The following is an 18,427-nucleotide window of genomic DNA, read 5'->3' as shown; positions in this document are numbered from 1 at the left end:
TGACTTTAAAAACATAAAATGTACATATTAGCAAGGGATAATTATTATCAACTCAAGTTTTTTGATGCATCAAGAAGTGTGCTTTAGCTATTCTTGATTGAACAAATCTTAATTTGCCTCATGAAAATCCATCTCACTTCTCTCACTGCAGACATGATATTCAGACTAAATCTCAGTTACTCATTTGTGATATATTACAATGTATATGGATTCTTGATGAGTCACAGATGGGAATCAGACCAATTCACGACTAATGGCCCAAAAGAAACATATAAAACTTGGACTTAGTTCACAGCTAATGCATAAGTGCATGAGATACTTATCCACTTCCTTACGTAAACAATATAGTTAATGTAGATGTCGTGTATTTAGGAAGCCTAATTTTTCACAATTTTGGGACCTCCCGACAATGACGCAAGTGGTTCAATATCAGGACTAGAGTTGATATTTTGCATGTTGTTACAGTGTAATTCATAAATCGCATTTGACTCAGGAAAGATGCAAAAATAAAACCCCGCAAAACATATGGGACTTATAGCAATTGAGGGGTTTGGTACATGATATATTTGACATATTCTCATTCAGCAAAGCTGTCACTATGCAATTTTGCACAATGAGGGAGAGCTTGTAACAATGAGGCAAATTTCGCAAAGTATTAGTGTCTCACTTCAGCAACCATCTGCTTGGAGATTGAGGAAAAGTTCAAGGCCTTTCACCCAGTTCCAAAGAAATGGAGGCAAATACTGTATGATATTACAGCTCCACCTTCACACTGAATATTCATTGATCATGTTGTCTAGGGAATAGTGGAACCAAATTCAAGATGGCGAAATGAATAACCCACAGAATGAAATAAACTGCTATCAACTGGGGTGACATTTTGACTCCTTTCTGCAGTGACTTCTCCATTCTCAAGACCTGTGAAAGAATAAACACAATGACACATACACAACATGAGTTTGAGCTAGAGTATCATATACACAACAGGCATTCTCCTAGAGAGAGCAAGCAAACATATAAGATATGCTTGTTAGTTTTTCATTGCTTCCATAATTCTGCTCCTAAATACTTATCACAGCTTTTTCACTCACTCTACTGTGCAGCTTATAAATTGTGCTCTGCCATGGATACTACGATACTCCAGATACCACGTGTTAAAACTAAGGCTGGTGAGTGTAGTTTCTCATTTTGTGAGCCAAAGGCATGGAATACCTTGCAAAAGGAACTTTGCCCATCACCCTCAGTTTCAATATTTCAAAATAATTTGACAATTTTTTAAATTTTCCTTTTGACTTTGAATTTGGATGTAAAGCACATCAAAGGTCCAGTTTGCCTTTGGGAGCAGTGATTTAAAAGAATTCAAGATATCACATGTGATGCATATGTGTAGGTCTGTTGTATCACAAAACATCCTAACATATGAAATCTCTGCAGTAAAGCCTAAGATATAAGGAGATATCAGTATTTTTCTAAATAAACCGTAACTGTCAACAGTTTAGTTTGGAAGCATTTTCATTTTAACTACTGTTCACATTGTTCACAAAAGAGTCTGTGAGCCCATCAGCGCACGTTCTATTCATGCCTAGCACCCGATCGATATTTCCTTTGTTTGATGGCATATGTAGTTGACCATGGAAAGGGGGATACATGTACCACTTGACTGCTTTCGCACAGGTGGATTACCAACCTGTCTGTTCTCTCTCCACAGGCAAAAAGAATCTCATTTGGGGGCATTAAAGGCACTCAAGAGAAATGCAGAAGGAACGGGATAACAATATCTAACATTGATAACACTGATTCGAATTTTTACAGTGGTTGTTTCTATGCCTAATTCATATTTTAGAACTATTTAAAGCACTAATGCTGGATTTTTGTTTTATCTGCAAATGGTAAACTATGCCTTTAAACAGTTTACTGGAAATGCGCTGTAGAAAAGATTATATATTATTATCATTATTATAAACCAAATGAACAAAATGAACAATAACAAAAACTCCGCTCACATTTATGACTAACAGAGAGAGAGAGAGAGAGAGAGAGAGAGAGAAACAGACATAGTGAAGCTTACGTTATTTCCTTGAAGCTCTTCTTCTCATAATCCCTCATGATTCTCTTTGTTCCCCTGCAAAAAACAAACAAACAAACAAACAGATGAATAATCCAAACATCTTACAAGTACACCTAGGAATACAACAATTTAATTCTTATTCTTGTGCAGTTAATTCACCATCTTATTCATGCTACTAAGGATTTGAATTAAAGGGATTGTATAGTTTTGGTTGAGACCTAATTTCAGGTTTCTAATATTTTTTTGGTGAGATGATGAGAAAACTCTTATGAAATATGCAAGAGCATGCAATTCTATGAGGAATTCAACGTTTATTTGCTGAAAATTGGTTTTGAAATGGCTGAGATATCCAAAAAAGAATGATTCTAATAAAGTGTGGGACCCACACTCTATTACGATCGCTGTGTTTCACCTAGTTTTGGGATGTTTCAGTCATTCCAAACCAGATTTTCATCAAATAAACTTAGAATTCCTCTTAAAATGGTATGCTCTGTACTACCGGTATACATGTATCATGTGTTTTCTTGGTATCTAGCAAAAAGATAAAACCCAATTCTCATCTCCACCAATACTGTACCATCCCTTTAAGCTTATGGGGACTAGAGGAAGACCCATGCCTCCCTCTTTCTTTGGTGTTATTGTACACAGTGTGAAGACGATGATCTGTACACTCTAACAAAACATCACAACAGTGACAGTAACACCACTGCCAAGCTGAAAGCAAAATTTGTGCGCGGAAAAGACTATCATAGCCTGTCCACAAGAATGTTTATATTACTACCGTTAATTGAGTATCAATAATTTTGCCCGAGTACCAAACCGCATTTCACTGTGTTTCACATTTTTAACAGATATCATTTCACCCTCAACCAACAGACACAAGTCGGTCATGTCTCACTGATATATCTTTGCACAATAGTAGTTAGTACAGCAGCATACCACTGAATCCCTTCCACCCAAATAAAATACAAAACAAACTAGAAATGTCGCTATGGCGACTGGTATGCCTCCGCCATAATGCATGATTCTCCTAATAGGTCTAGATAGTTCATGTGGACAATGTGTGATTACATTTTCACAAAACTGGCAAAATATTGAAATGACAAGTTTGTCACAAATGTGTTGAATGTTCACCTTCCTTGACCTTGGTTTAATTGGATGAATAGGAGAGCATGTATTTGGGGATTTAAGGACTTTAACTTGACTTTGACCCATTCATACATTTAATGCAATGAGTAATTTTCATGGTACCGGTATGGAGAAAAAGTGCAATTTCTGTACTGAATAGTATTTGTTACCATGTTCATCTGGCCTTTGACCCTAAAATTCATAAGATAATCACTTTCAGGAAGAACATGCATAGATATGCAGTAAGTTTCACGATAAATTGAGCCACTTCCGAGATATGGAGGAAAAAGTTAGTTCAGCACTTTCACTTGATCTTTGACCTTTTGACCTTTGAGGCAATAAAAAAAGAAAAAGAAAAAAAAACTCTCCAGAGAATTTCTATTAGGTTACACATGCATACACCAAGTGTAAAAAAAAGAATACTAATCCTGCTGGCATTGCATGAACATGAGGGAAATAGTAAAATTTTGAAGTGTTGCACTTGACCTTTGACCCCTGACCTTTGACCCCATGAACCCTACATTTTCTAGATAATCACTGCCAGTCAGTACATGTATATGTTCCATGAAGATACCTTGAACAATTTTCCAATTTACAGAGAAAAAAAAGAAGTTTTAATACTTTTACTCGACCTTTTGACCTTTGACCTTTGACCTCATGACCCAAACTTTCACCAGAGAATCTAAATTGGGTAATACATGTAAACACTAAGTTTCAAGAAAATATCTTCAGGCATTGCATAGATATGGTGGAAATAGTGAAATTTTATGTATTTGACCTTGACCTTTTGACCTTTGACCTTGAGCACGTGCACCCAAAAGTTGATAGGCACAACTTCACCCCCTAATACACATATATGCCAAGTTTCATTAGGATACCTCAACAGCTTTTGATAGTTACCTTGTCCACAAAATTCATTACGGACGGACGGAAAGACGGACGGAAGGACGGACGGACGGACGGACGGACGGAAGGACGGACGGACGGACAACCCGAAAACATAATGCCTCCGGCACCACTTCGTGGCGGAGGCATAAAAACACATCAATAAACATATCAACGATGGCAAAGAGAAAGAGAGTTAGCATATTGTACATAACTGATGGCAAAGGCATCAAACTACAACACTTTGAACAGCAATCTATTCTTCTTCATGAATAAGTAAAATTTATCTCATTTCAAGCAATATTTCAGAGAGGAGTGCATATGTTTGGGCTTCATTCATCACTCAGTTTGTTCAAAATTCATCAGTGCAGATTTGAAAGACCGAAAACTATTTGAATGAAACGCTGAAGGAATGACTTGAGAACAATCTACTCACTTCTTCCATATCCTTGGAGCTACCAAGTTCCTCTTCTCAAGGCTGTTGTATCTGTCAGCAATTAAGCTACCATCAGGCTGTGAAAGGAGAAGAGGTAAAGGGGGACTGATCAGAAAACTGCAAAAATTTTTTACCCTACTCAGGACACTGCAGCTCTCAACATGACACAATATCGACAACTTGGCCTAATTTCCTATCAAACTGAATGATTCCTTGTAACATCGCAGAAGTTTTGGCTATCAAAGTAAAAGCTGGTTTACTATTGCACACAGTGAACTGGAATGCCTCCACTTTTCCCACTTCCTCTCCCTTGGAAATGGCCCAATTTCAATGTAAAAGTACGATAAAACATCCTTCAGGGCAAAGGCATTTGAAACTGAAAACTCCTCTTCAGAAGAAGACTGGCTAGATATAATATGCTGTAAGTGAATATGCAATTATGTTTCATAATAGAATGTGTGTTACATTTTTGCCACAAAGTACATGTTCACATGACAGTGACAAGGATACTCTTTGCATTCTCTTGTTGTTTGTTTGTTTTTTTAATTCTGCAACTGCTTATTGCATCTTTCAGTAGCCTGGAGACCGGAAGAAGGTTGAATTCAAATGTCACTTGGGTGAGCACAATTCACAGCATCATGACATTCCAGGAATGTATAAAAAGTCACTTACTCAGACCACCTCTCATCGTGGTGGTCAATGCACGTAAAAGTTTGCAAAGGAGGGAATTACGGTCATTAAATCAGCAAGATATGTGGTTTTGAAGCAAAAACAAACAAAGAAGAAATGAATGTAGTTTACCCTGAGATCCTTCAGGCTCCCAACCAGTTGAGTTGAGCGTTTGACAGGGATTGGGAGCTCTTCATATCTGGGGTAGGGAAAACCGTGGTTAAGGATTGTGCTTGACGACGGCTTATGGAATATTCCAAGGAAACACAGAACTCATACAAGATTCATGTATTCATTTTGGCACACACTCAACTCCAAAGAAACATCAAAGATGAATAAGTGATACACACATATGAAACAAGGAAAATTAGAAATTACGCGGTGCGTAATATATGTCCCCGCCGGAAGTAGCATTTTGTAGCAAAATGTACGATATAGGTCAAAAAACAAGGTCAAAGGTCAAAGAAGTCAAAGGTCAAAATTCTGTGTAGAAGTTTTGAAGCCCTCACCTAGTGCCATCACATAAAGCAAATGGAATCGAAATCGGGTTAGAAATGGCGAAGGAGTAGCATTTTGTAGCCAATGTACAATATAGGTCAAAAATCAAGGTCAAAGGTCAAAGAAGTCAAAGGTCAAAATTCTGTGTAGAAGTTTTGAAGCCCTCACCTAGTGCCATCACATAAAGCAAACAAAATCGAAATCCGGTTAGAAATGGCGAAGGAGTAGCATTTTGTAGCAAAATGTACAATATAGGTCAGAAATCAAGGTCAAAGGTCAGAGAAGTCAAAGGTTAAAATTCTGTGTAGAAAGTTTTGAAGCCCTCACCTAGAGCCATCACATAAAGCAAACAGAATCGAAATCGGGTTAGAAATGGCGAAGGAGTAGCATTTTGTAGCCAATGTACAATATAGGTCAAAAATCAAGGTCAAAGGTCAAAGAAGTCAAAGGTCAAAATTCTGTGTAGAAGTTTTGAAGCCCTCACCTAGTGCCATCACATAAAGCAAACACAATCGAAATCTGGTTAGAAATGGCGAAGGAGTAGCATTTTGTAGCAAAATGTACAATATAGGTCAAAAATCAAGGTCAAATTAAGGTTATTATCATTATATTATTATTATTATTATTATAAAGGTCAAAGAAGTCAAAGGTCAAAATTCTGTGTAGATGTTTTGAAGCCCTCACCTAGTGCCATCACATGAAGCAAACGGAATCGAAATCGGGTAAGAAATGGCGAAGGAGTAGCATTTTGTAGCAAAATGTACAAGATAGGTCAAAGGTCAAGGTCAAAGGTCACAACTGAAATTCTGTTACAGAAGTTTCAAAGCTCCCATGTAGTGCTATCATATAAAGCAAACAGAATCAAAATTGGCTCATAAATGGCAGAGAAGTAGCAAATTGAAGATTTTGATCACACACGGACGCACAGACAGACACACAGAGAGACAGACAGACAGACAGACACACACACGTACGGAGCCCGTTTCATAGTCCCCTGCTCGAACTCGTTCGGCGGGGACAAAAAAGTTGTGTCTCATTAGCACATCAGAAAATAGGCACACAACTGTTATGCAGATATAGTTCTATATCCATCAAGATTTCTTTTTCTTTTCAGCAAACTAGGACCACTACAAAACACAGCTTGATTGAGTCAGAGGTAGGAAAAAATCTCGTACACATACTTCCATAACTACCACACCCCCCAAAACCCTACCTAGAAACCAAAATTGTGTATTATTTTGTCATACCTCACGACTGCACAGAACTTGCCTGTCACAATAACAGCAGCTACATGTTACTCAAGATCAATTGTTGGTTTCCACCCCACTGTCAAAGAAGCAACCATCACCCTAATCAGACAAAGTTACACATACCCCATAAATCAACCTGTTGAGGACGGGCTGATTTTGCTACAACACACATTTCCCATACACCTCTGCCCGAGTATACTCAGGACTTGTCCTAAATGGGTTAAATAGACTCCTAAAAACACAAACAACCAAACAAAAACCCCGAAAGGATACTTGTATCGGCCAAGCCTCTTTGTCTTGCCCCTCTGCTGGGCCTCCTTGGCCTTCCTGGCAGCAATCTTGGTGGTGGTCTTCGCCTCCCGGGCCTTAATCTCCTTCTTGAGCGCCCTAAGACGGTACACAGCATTCATCCTCATCTTACCAGCCTTCTCTGCCTTGGCTCTCTTAAGCTGATAAAGATAATAGTTCATGGAGAGGGTTGGATGTTAGAGAAACAGAGAATACATACTTGTGTTTCAGACGAGGGAAAAAAAAAAACCCGGACAAAATAAACAAAACACAGCATTACTTTCATCTGTATCAATCTATCAATCGTTTAACCCATCCATCTTTCTCGCTACTTATTAACCTACTAACCTACCTATCAATTGTGCAATTAAAGAATTAGTCATATTCCTGAAATGTATGTGTAGGTGTGTGTGTGTGTGTGTGTGGGGGGGGGGGGGGGGGGGTAACACTTCAGGCAGCTTCCAACTGCTTGAAATTTTTTGCATTTACCTTGCCAGGAAAAAAAAAGGACATCATATCACAAAATCAAGTACCCTGATTCAAATTCAAAAATGGTTAAAACAATCAAAAATATTTGCACAAGCAATGAGCACTGGGAACATTAAGAAACAGAAAAGTTAAAAAGTTATCTATAGGACATTTGAGAAAGAAATGCAGAATCCTTTCAGTACACTTCTACAAGGGGTATTCATTTCATGACAATGTCTTCATTTTTGTCTCTCTCTCATTGTGCATGCCTATGGTGAGAAAAAGCAAATTTTTTTTCCTGGCAAGGTAGCATAACAAGAATGCATACATATCATATAACTTCACTCAATACAAAGATGCCTATATAATTCTGAGACAAAGAGAAGAAAAGAAGAAGAGAAAAATACACTCTTTATCTCCCTCCAACGAACCTGGGCTTTAATTTCTTTCTCCTTGTTCCTCTGCCGCCTCGTCTTGCGCCTCTCAGCCATCACCGGAGGGTTCGGCATACCGCCCTCTCCTTCATCCTCTGAGGCACTTTCTCTCTTCTCCTCCCTGCTGACTCCATCAAGTAGGCCTGCAGACATCTCACTCATGAAGTTGTTCTGGGAGAGAGAGAGAAGCATCTCTTCCAGTCAATTAACCCTTTATCTGCGAAGACACTTAGTTGAACTTTTCAAACTTTTTCATCAGCTTTCAGTAATCACTCCAAATTTAAAGGTCCTGTTCACCTTTGGGAGCAGTAATTTAAAAAATTTTCAAGATATCACATTTGATGCATATGTATTAGGTCTGTTGTATCACAAAACATCCTACTATATAAAATTTTCGCAATAAAGCCTTAAATATAAGGAGATATCAGTGTTTTTCTCAATAAATCGTAACTGTACACAGGTTAGCCTGGAAACATTTTTATTATAACTATTGTTCACATTTTGTGTCTTTAACAACACTTAACATTGATTATATGGATTCAAATTTTAACACAGTGGTTGTTTCTACATGTATCCCTAACTCACATTTTAGAACCATTTTAACCCGATGAGGACGAGTCCCGAGTATACTCGGGCAAGCGTCCATGGGAAATGTGTGTTGTAGCAAAATCAAACCGTCCTCAACGGGTTAAAGCACTAATGCTGGGTTTTTGTTTCATCTGCAAATGGCAAATTATGTCTTTAATCGAAGTTGGAAAGGCAATAAGCCTGCTCAGGTATAGCAGTGTGCTTCAGTCTCACAGGAAGACCACAGTGGCACAAGGGGGATTAGGGGCATTAGATAATCTGTATTCTTTGACAACTGACAACAGACAACACTCAAGTATATAATTTATTATGTACCTATCAGCGATGAGAGCATAGTGAGGGTTAATGAGGATGGCCAATCGAGCAAGCTGATGCAAAATTGTGAGCCCCTGTGACCACTCTACTTGATATTGTATAACTCTTGAAATCTCCTTGAACTACCAATTTATGAAGAGGACCACCTTAGAATGAATTCCTAAACATTCAACAGAAATGTCCCTGGGCACTCTCTCGTGATTAAATTTAATTACAAGGACTTCAGAAAATATGGCAAAGAGCAGCAAAACGTTCATGTCAATTTTTTCTTCATCTCTTCCTTCCTTGCCAGGTTAACTTACAGTCCTCAAGCACTTCATAACAAAATCAAATTTCATTCTGTGTGATTTCAAAACTGCCAGAGAGACCTGTGTTAGCTGGGAATAATACAGTATAACTTTTTTTGAAGAAATGAGTGACAGATTTACAAGAACGATAAAACCGATTAAGAACTCACCTCAGCTTCCTGTTTGCTGATCTTCTTAAATTTATGCCACCTTTCTAACTTGTCTTCCTTCTTCTGCCTCTCCAGTTCAACACTGATTGCCTTCTGTATCAATTCCTGCATTTACAAAATTACATAAATGATTATACATATTAGCAGGAAATCAAAATTTTTATGTTAGAAGGAAACATACGGAAAAATAAAAGCAAGTCTAATACAGCACAGAAATGAATAGTGTTTACACTCAAAGAAATAGATGAAGGGATGTATGTAAAATCGTGGAGAGAACAAATTCTAAGCACTGGTAGTGATATGCCATTCACAGCTGCTTCAATATTGCAAATAGATAATGCCTACCATTTTTAGCACATACACTGTAGACATCATCGTAACAGTTTATTCAAATCAAAAGTTTATCGATATTTCCCACTCAAAGGTAATCCATGAGAAGTCGTAAAAGCATGGGAAAAATTTTTGTAGGCTTGCCTGACATGGACCAAGAACCAAAATAACAACAGCAACAGCTCATCACTGAGCATTCTTGAGAAGAAGCTCTAAGTGTAAGTGCATTGTAAAATAAGCCCATTATTCATTATACTAATCAGTTGCTACTACCTTCTGCAAAAATTCCTTACACTCAATTTGCAAAAGGTGTGCTCAAGTATAGACTTGCAAGATGTAGTTCAAATTTACCAGAATTTGATAACAAGACTTGCCATACTCTGTTTGTCTTCGACTGCCTTACCTGGTGATCCTCAAATGCAGGATTGTAGGAAGCACCTGGATGGACAACCTCTACAGCGTTAAACTCAGACGGTCGATTGTGATAAGTTTTGGGCAGCTGCATGAATGGAACATAAAGACAACACATTTATTTCAGTCTATGTAAAACATGTGTACACCACTTGATTGAAATGCTCATTAACATATTCACAATGATTGCTGGCACTTGACCAAACCTTGCATGAATGGAGGAGCAAAATTATGTCTCAAATATGAAGGTAATCTGATGCTTCAAAGAAATCTAATACACAAAAGCTTAATTATGAACAAATAAATTTTCCTTGACTTTTCAAAGGTCTCATCATTGAACAGCTTGAAAATGAAATCAACAGCCACACTCATTCAAATTTCTAAGAGATAGAGACTATGTTTGTGTAAAAGGACTAAGTTTTGCTCTAAAATGGGGGGTGTCACTACAGCTATGTGTAGTGAGGTCTTAGCAATTTTATTGTTTTTGTGTGAAGTTACAGGCCAAGACTAACTATCGTAAACAGGTCTGAAATGGTCAGTCTAGGCAAACCCAAGGAGGAGATAAAGCCCTCCGTCCCCAGCTAATGTAAACATTCCATAATAACCCCCTTGTTTTAACTCAGTGAAGGTGGTTGGTATACTGGGGAGGAGCCCCTTTTCTGTGCACTTCTGTATAGAGAAAGGCATTGCAGCAGAGGAAACCGTATAAGAAAGTTCTATACAGCATTCACTTGATGATCTCTGTGTTTCAAAGCCCGAATTCGGTAAGAACTGACATTTCATGACTTTATTGTTACACAGTACATGCACTTTGTAGTCACTGTATACTCCATGTGTGCTTTCTATGTTGTAAGAAAGTTAGTTAGATGATGCAAACTATGTAAGATATTGGTAGACAAAGGAGTTGTGATTCAGGTGGATGTATATGCTCCCATGAGTGCTTGTCTTTGTTTGTGTATGAGTAGTGCATGCATATGAGTGGTGAGTGGCGAGATCAGGTGAGTGCTGTTGCTGTGTTAATTGTAGTGCTCAAACTTTCTATAAGTAATTAGCATAGATGTCAGTGATTATTATGCACATGATTTAGCATCGTTTATAATCACAGATTTTAGAATGGGATAACACTGAGATAAACAGGTGATATTCAATATCCTCAGTCATTTTCATGCTTGTAATATATTAGTAACATATAAAAGTACATAGAGGTTACTCATCCTTTGTGGCATGTGAGAGAGTAATTATAGTTACATGCACTCTGTGTAGTCAGGTTATTAGTTATTGAGAGTGACAAACATAATGTGATGAAAGGTATAACATTCTGTATTTACAGGTGATATAATGATATTATTTGATACTAGTATACAAATAAACACATTATCTCACAAACAGATGAAGGAAGTTAGTTCAAGAAATGAGAGGAATATATACATATATGTATAATACATCAGCATTAGTGGGTATTCAAATCCCAATGGGAAATCAAAACAGTTTGGATGATTATATTATATCTCAGTAAATTAGTTGGGAGAGTCAGAGTTATATAACATTTGATTAGGGTGCATTCAGATGGTTATTTGATAGCATATATCCATGTTGTTATAATGTTCAATAAGTACAGTGAAGTTAAATTCATGGTAATAATGCTGTTTATGATAACAAAGCCAGAAAGCTGTGACATAAATAAGATAAATTATTTGATAGTTTATTTTGGTTATTATTTTATGGAAATATAGAGTTGAATTTGAATAATCAGTGTACATTCACACATGATGAAGTTAACATTTAATATAGACTGATATGTGCAGATTTTAGTATTACAGTTTTATTACCTTGTTACATGAGGGTAAACAAATACGAAGTGAGTCTGTATCACATCTATTTCAGATTATTATCTCCACTCCACTCCACTCCACTCCACTCAAGGTCGATGACAAGTTGGAATCAAGGATTAAACAGGATTTAGTCGTATATCTGTGTTTCCAGTGTCGTCTGTTGAATCTTATGGCGAATAATAATACAGGGCGTATAACAGAGAACGAAACTCCTCAGCAAACGAGGTCTTCGTGAACTGAGGCAGCCACAATAATAATCGAAGGCAATCTAGCAAAGCAAGAACAGTAATTGCAATACAGTGCAGAAGTCTGCACTTCCTCTGTCTGTGTCAAACTTGTGTTGCTATCCATTACAACAAAATGTCTGCATCACCCTCAGATAGAAGTGAAGCAGCGATGAGTGACATCAGCTGCGTCAGTTCCGTTTCGAAAGCTTCAATCAAGAGCGAGAAGTTTGAGCTCAAAAAGAAAGAAGCAGCCCTGAAGGCCAGGTTGGCTTTTGCAGAAAAGGAAAGACAAGTCAAGCTTTAACAATTGGAAGAAAAAAGGAGGAAAATGAATGAGGAAATGCAGGCAGAAATGCTGAGACTGAAAGGGGAGGAAATGCTGCAGAAGTTGCAATTGGAGAGAGAAATTGCAGAAAATGAAGCAGTCCAGAAAGTGGTTGATGAGATGGGTGATATGCTTGGAATGGATCAGCCTGAGTTGCCAGGAGAACAGCAATCTGGGAAAGAAAATGATCTGAGAAAGTTCTTGGATCATGCACAGTCAGAACAGCATCAAGCACCATCTCAACAGAACCCGCCTTCACATGTTCAAGTGGAAACAGCGCATATTTATGCAGAGAAGCAACCCGAATCAGAGCAAACAGCGACTGCGTTGGATCGAATCTCCAGTACAATGGAAAGATGTATGTTGCACATGGCAGATGCAAGCAGGCAACAAGGTGCCATCAGTCGTCAGCTGGCTGCATCTGGTCAATTGCCAAAAATAACAGTTCCAGTTTTTGCGGGAGATCCTCTCCAATTTCCGATGTGGAATAATGCATTTGATGCTCTGATCGATTCGAAACCGGTAGATCCCACAACGAAGTTAAATTACCTTGGACAATATGTGAGGGGAGAACCAAAGGATGTGGTCGACCATTACCTTCTCCTTGGAACTGATGATGCATACCAGAGGGCCAGATCTGTGCTGAAGGAGCGGTATGGAGACAGCACGCTAGTGAGCTGTTCCTACATGAACCGTCTGGAGAGGTGGCCCAAACTTAATGCCAGGGATGGTAAAGCTTTGAGAGAGTTCTCTGATTTTCTGGACAAGGTCACTGCAGCCAAGGTCATGGTACCCAACCTAGGCATTCTGGACTACCCACAAGAGAACGCCAAGCTCTTGGCTAAGTTGCCGCACTATTTGGATTCGAAGTGGCGGGACGTAGTGCTGAAGAAAAAATCACAAGGTGGAAAATGCTGCTATCCAACATTCACAGAGTTTGCAAATTTTGTGAGAGAGGCAGCTGAGAAGGCCAACATGCCTGAGCTAGAGAGCCCGAGACATGATGTGCAGGCAAAACCTGCGTCTGGTAGAACCACAAGCAGCAACTCTGGCCGAACATTCTCCACATCTGGAACAACAAGCCGACCAAACACAAAGCACGGGCAATATTCCTCATGCCCATACTGCGAACAGGCACATCACTTGGATGAATGTCAAGAATTTCAGAAGGTTTCATACAAGTCCAAGAAGGCCTTCTTCTTTCTAAAGGGATTGTGCATGGGATGTGCAAAAACAGATGCCCATCGAGTGAAAGACTGCACAGAGAGAAGGAAATGCAAGGTGTGTGAGGGAACCCACCTAGCCTGTCTCCATCGGGATGTGAAACCACAGGGCTCAACCAATTGCACAACTGTGTGTTCCTTGCCAGACCAGGATGGTCGGGAGCACTGTATGATAGTTCCGGTCTGGGTGAGGCACAGAAGTAATCCTGGAAAGGAAGTGCTACAGTACGCCATCTTGGACGATCAGTCGAACGTTGGGTTCATTTCTGAGGGACTGCGGCAAAAGCTTGACATTGAAGGACCAGACACAACACTCCAACTGACCACTATGCACCACAGTGCACAAGTGAGGAGTAAGAAAATCAGTGGTCTCGAGGTGCTGGACTTCAATAAAGAGCACACCATCAAGCTACCAGACTGCTTCACCAGAGATGAGGTCCCTGCAAGGCGCTCCCAGATCCCAAAGGGCCAGGTGCTGAGACGTTGGACTCATCTTGCACCCATAGCAGACCACCTGATGCCGTATAACCCTGCAGTGGAGGTGTCTCTACTCATTGGAAACAATTGCCCCAGAGCCATCAGGCCAAGGGAGATCATCTGTGGTGGAGAGGACGACCCCTATGCGCAGAGATCTCTCCTTGGCTGGGGAGTTGTTGGGAGTGTCTGTCTGACAGCAACCAGTGATGAAGGAGTCTGTAATAGGATGACAGTGACAGAGAAACATCCTAGGTTCACCTTTTCCAGCAAGGTAAAAGAGGTTTTCAGTGCTGAGAAGGTCCTCCAGGTCCTTGAACAAGACTTCAAGGAGACAGACTCTAAGGGAGAGCCCTACTCAGTGGAAGAGACCAAGTTCATGGAGATCCTGGAGAAGGGTGTTCAAAGATGTGAGGACGGGCACTACGAAATGCCATTGCCACTCAAGGCTCAGGAGCCAAATCTCCCAGTCAACAAGCCCCTCGCAATCAAGAGATGGAACCAGTTGTCAGCCAGACTGAGGAAGAACCAACAGTTCTGCGATGATTACCGAGCATTCATGGATGATGTCATCCAAAACTATGCAGAGAGAGTGCCGACAGAGGGTCTAGGAGTCCAGAAGAGAGTGAACTACATACCACACACAGGTGTGTATCATCCTAGAAAGAACAAAATCCGTGTGGTTTTCGACTGCTCTGCGAAATATCAAGGTGTGTCCTTGAACGACAATTTGCTGCAGGGACCAAATATGATGAATAGCCTTCTGGGTGTGCTTTGCAGGTTCCGCAAAGACTACATCGCTGTGACTGCAGACGTGAAAAGCATGTTTCACCAGTTCTACGTCACTCCTGAAGACAGAGACCTGTTGCGATTTCTCTGGTGGGAAGATGGGAACCCAGAGCGGCCTGTGGTAGAGTACCGCATGAAAGTTCATCTTTTCGGCGCAGCAAGTTCACCAGGAGTAGCAACATTTGGGTTGCGGCGAGCGGCAGATGATGGTGAAGGAGAATTCGGATTCTCAGCAGCCGACTACATCAGGACAGACTTCTATGTAGACGATGGCCTTAGATCTGAGCCAGATGTTCCTTCAGCGATCCAGCTCCTGAAAAGCAGCCAGGGACTTTGTGAGAAGGCAGGGTTACGTCTTCACAAGATAGCCTCAAACAGCCAGGAAGTGTTGGAGAGCTTTCCACTAGAGGACAGAGCCATCGACACTGAGAGCCTTAACCTTGACAAAGGCCCCCAGACAATAGAGAGAGTCCTTGGAATTGTATGGTGCATCGCGAATGACATCTTTGGCTTCAAGATTGAGCTCAAGGAACGCCCCTTCACCAGGCGTGGCGTTCTTTCAGTGGTCAGCTCAATTTATGACCCGTGTGGCTTCCTGAGCCCTGTCATGTTGAAGGGGAAGCAGATTTTACAAGAGCTCTGCCGAAGGAATCTAGACTGGGATTGCCCGATGCCAGATGACCTTCAACCGTGCTGGGAAAGGTGGCTGACTGATGTACATGAGCTAGAGAAGCTCAGGATACCCAGGTGTTTCAAACCAAGCGGTTTCGGGGAGATCCAGGCTGTGGAACTTCATCATTTCTCCGATGCGAGTCAAACAGGATATGGGCAGTGCTCATACATCCGTCTTGTGGACAATCATGAAAAGACACACTGTACACTAGTGCTTGGCAAGTCCAGAGTGACCCCTTTGAGACCCATTACAATTCCAAGGCTGGAGTTGGCAGCAGCAACAGTTTCTGCAAAGACAAGCTCATTCCTAAGATCCGAGTTGAAATATGTTGACATGAAGGAATTCTTCTGGACAGACAGCCAGGTTGTACTCGGCTATATCAAGAATGAAGCCAGGCGGTTTCACGTGTACGTGGCCAACAGGGTACAGCTCATCAGGGACCATACCAATCCTGACTCATGGTTCTACGTAGACACTACTCAGAATCCTGCAGACAAGGCATCTCGAGGCATGACAGCTCAGCAACTCACTTCCAACGACATCTGGTTCAAAGGGCCCGACTTCTTGTGGAAGGATGGAGTGTTCCAGCCGACCGCAGAAGATTCCTGCACCATCGATGATGATGACCCCGAAGTGAAACGTGCAACTGCCCTGAAAACACAGCTGGAAGAGAGAATGTGCCACTTGGAGTCAAGTCGCCTTGAGTGCTTCTCTACATGGCACTCAGCCAAGCGAGCAATCGCGCATTGCCTGCAGTTGAAGGAGAAGTTGAAAGGGAGACACGATCGAAAGATGACCACTGGAACAAGGGAAACGAGAATTCCACCCATAACAGTGGCTGAGATGCAAGAAGCGGAAAGAGTTATCCTAAGGAGTGTACAGCATGAGCACTTCCATGAAGAACTGCAGGTACTGAGAGGTCTAGAGAACACTGGTGATGTGGTGGACAGAGGCCAAGTCCGCACAAGAAATGCAGCAATCAAGAAAACCAGTGCCTTGTTCAGGCTGGACCCATTCCTGGACAGTGAGGGAATCATCAGAGTTGGTGGTCGGATAGATCGCGCCAACTTGTCCAAGGACATCAGACATCCCATCATCCTTCCTCGTAAGTGTCACATTAGCACGCTGTTGATTCGTGACTGTCACCAGAGAACCCAGCACATGGGCAGAGGAATCACCCACAATGAGCTGCGCCAGAAGGGATATTGGGTGATAGGAGGCACATCAGCAGTGTCACAATGCATTTCCTCTTGTGTGATCTGTAGAAGGCTTCGAGGTCAGCTGTCCCAGCAGAAGATGGCAGAGCTGCCAGAGGAAAGGGTAGAACCCTCGCCACCATTCTCCTACTGTGCAGTTGATTACTTTGGGCCATTCCTGATCAAGGAACGACGCAGTGAAGTAAAGAGGTATGGGGTGCTGTTCACGTGCATGTCGTCCAGGAGTGTCCACCTGGAGACAGCAAATAGCCTCAGCAGCAGTGCCTTCATCAACGCGTTGCGACGCTTTATGAACAGGCGTGGATCTGTGAGGGTGTTGCGGTCTGACCAGGCTACAACCTTTGTTGGGGCACGTAACGAGCTGAGGGAAGCCTTGTCAGAGATGGACCAGGAGAGGGTGCGAGAGTATCTGTTGGAAAACGGATGTGACTGGGTACCATTTAAGATGAATGTGCCCCATGCTTCCAATATGGGAGGAGTATGGGAAAGACAGATTCAGTCAGTACGTAGAGCACTTGAACCCTTGCTGAAGTCAGCTGGTAGTCAACTGGATGACGAAGCATTCAGGACCTTCATGACGGAAGCTGAAGCTATCATCAACTCTCGGCCTTTGACAACCAGTAACTTGTGTGACAGCGAAGCTCCAGAGCCGTTAACGCCGCACCACCTGCTGACAGCCAAGCCAAAAATAATTCTTCCACCCCCAGGGGTCTTCCAGCGGGAGGACATCTACTCACGGAAGTGGTGGAGACGTGTGCAACACATCTCCAATGAATTCTGGTTGCGATGGAGGAAGGAGTATCTCCAGGTGCTGCAGACACGGCAGAAGTGGCAACGCTCAGGTGAAGATCTTCAGATCGGCGACATCGTCATCTCCAAGGAGAATGATGGACACCGCTACCAGTGGCCCTTGGCTCGAGTCATCAGTGTCTACCCAAGTGCCGATGGGAGAGTGAGAAAGGTGAAGCTTCTGATGTCTGATGGACTGTTAGATCACAAAGGTAGACGCACAAGTCCTGCTACAGAACTCGATAGACCTGTAAATAAGCTAGTGCGACTTCTCTCTGCCCCCCTCTAGTCGAACAATTTGCTCTGTGGTCTTCACTTCCTTGGTAGTACATGGTGTAAGTGTCATGCGAAAGACACAAAAGAATCCCCATCAAGGAGCCAACACAGCCTCAATATTAAGCCACAGATTGAAAATGGTAGTATCAATGCATGACAGATGTTTGTTTGAGTAAAAGAGAAGACCTTCTACTGTGACCAAACAAAAGGTTTATATTGCCAATTGCACTCGATAAAAGTTATACATGTGTTAGAATTAGAAATATTGGCATGTTTGCTGTCCTATGGTTTTTCGAAGTAGCCTTGTACAATATCATAAGTGATGTAGAATGTAATGTTGCAAATCAAGAGTGCTGGTAAATGACAACATCATTTAA

General features: G+C 41.3%; 2 protein-coding genes across 2 annotated transcripts in view; one reads left to right on the top strand and one right to left on the bottom strand.

Moving 5' to 3' along the window:
* Positions 1-548: 548 nt before the first annotated feature.
* LOC139724484 (ribosome biogenesis protein NOP53-like) overlaps positions 549-18,427 on the bottom strand; it is a 25,425-nt gene continuing 7,546 nt past the window's right edge. Inside the window, exons 6-13 of the mRNA XM_071635617.1 lie at positions 10,218-10,313; positions 9,485-9,589; positions 8,122-8,295; positions 7,208-7,383; positions 5,319-5,385; positions 4,518-4,594; positions 2,069-2,122; positions 549-918 (exon numbers count right to left, since the gene is read on the bottom strand). Coding sequence (XP_071491718.1) covers positions 912-918; positions 2,069-2,122; positions 4,518-4,594; positions 5,319-5,385; positions 7,208-7,383; positions 8,122-8,295; positions 9,485-9,589; positions 10,218-10,313 — 756 coding nt within the window. The 3' untranslated portion in view covers positions 549-911. The remainder of the gene's footprint in view (positions 919-2,068; positions 2,123-4,517; positions 4,595-5,318; positions 5,386-7,207; positions 7,384-8,121; positions 8,296-9,484; positions 9,590-10,217; positions 10,314-18,427) is intronic.
* On the top strand, positions 14,105-18,063 carry LOC139724505 (uncharacterized). Its single transcript, XM_071635638.1, has 2 exons — positions 14,105-14,856; positions 17,266-18,063. The coding sequence occupies exons 1-2, from the start codon at positions 14,161-14,163 to the stop codon at positions 18,061-18,063; spliced, it is 1,494 nt and encodes a 497-aa protein (XP_071491739.1). The 5' UTR covers positions 14,105-14,160.

The sequence above is a fragment of the Diadema antillarum genome, unplaced genomic scaffold (genome assembly GCF_040938485.1).
Source record: "Diadema antillarum isolate AM-2024a unplaced genomic scaffold, OU_Dant_1.0 scf00000217, whole genome shotgun sequence".
Taxonomy (NCBI): domain Eukaryota; kingdom Metazoa; phylum Echinodermata; class Echinoidea; order Diadematoida; family Diadematidae; genus Diadema; species Diadema antillarum.
The sequence above is the reverse complement of the archived record's forward strand: the minus strand, read 5'-3'. Positions and strand labels throughout refer to the sequence as shown.

Bases quoted from the DNA above. Each gene is read 5' to 3' on its own strand.
- LOC139724505 (XM_071635638.1), top strand. From the start codon at position 14,161: ATGCACCACAGTGCACAAGTGAGGAGTAAGAAAATCAGTGGTCTCGAG. The intron at 14,857-17,265 runs CGAGCATTCATG...ATCAACGCGTTG, and splicing joins AACAGTTCTGCGATGATTAC to CGACGCTTTATGAACAGGCG.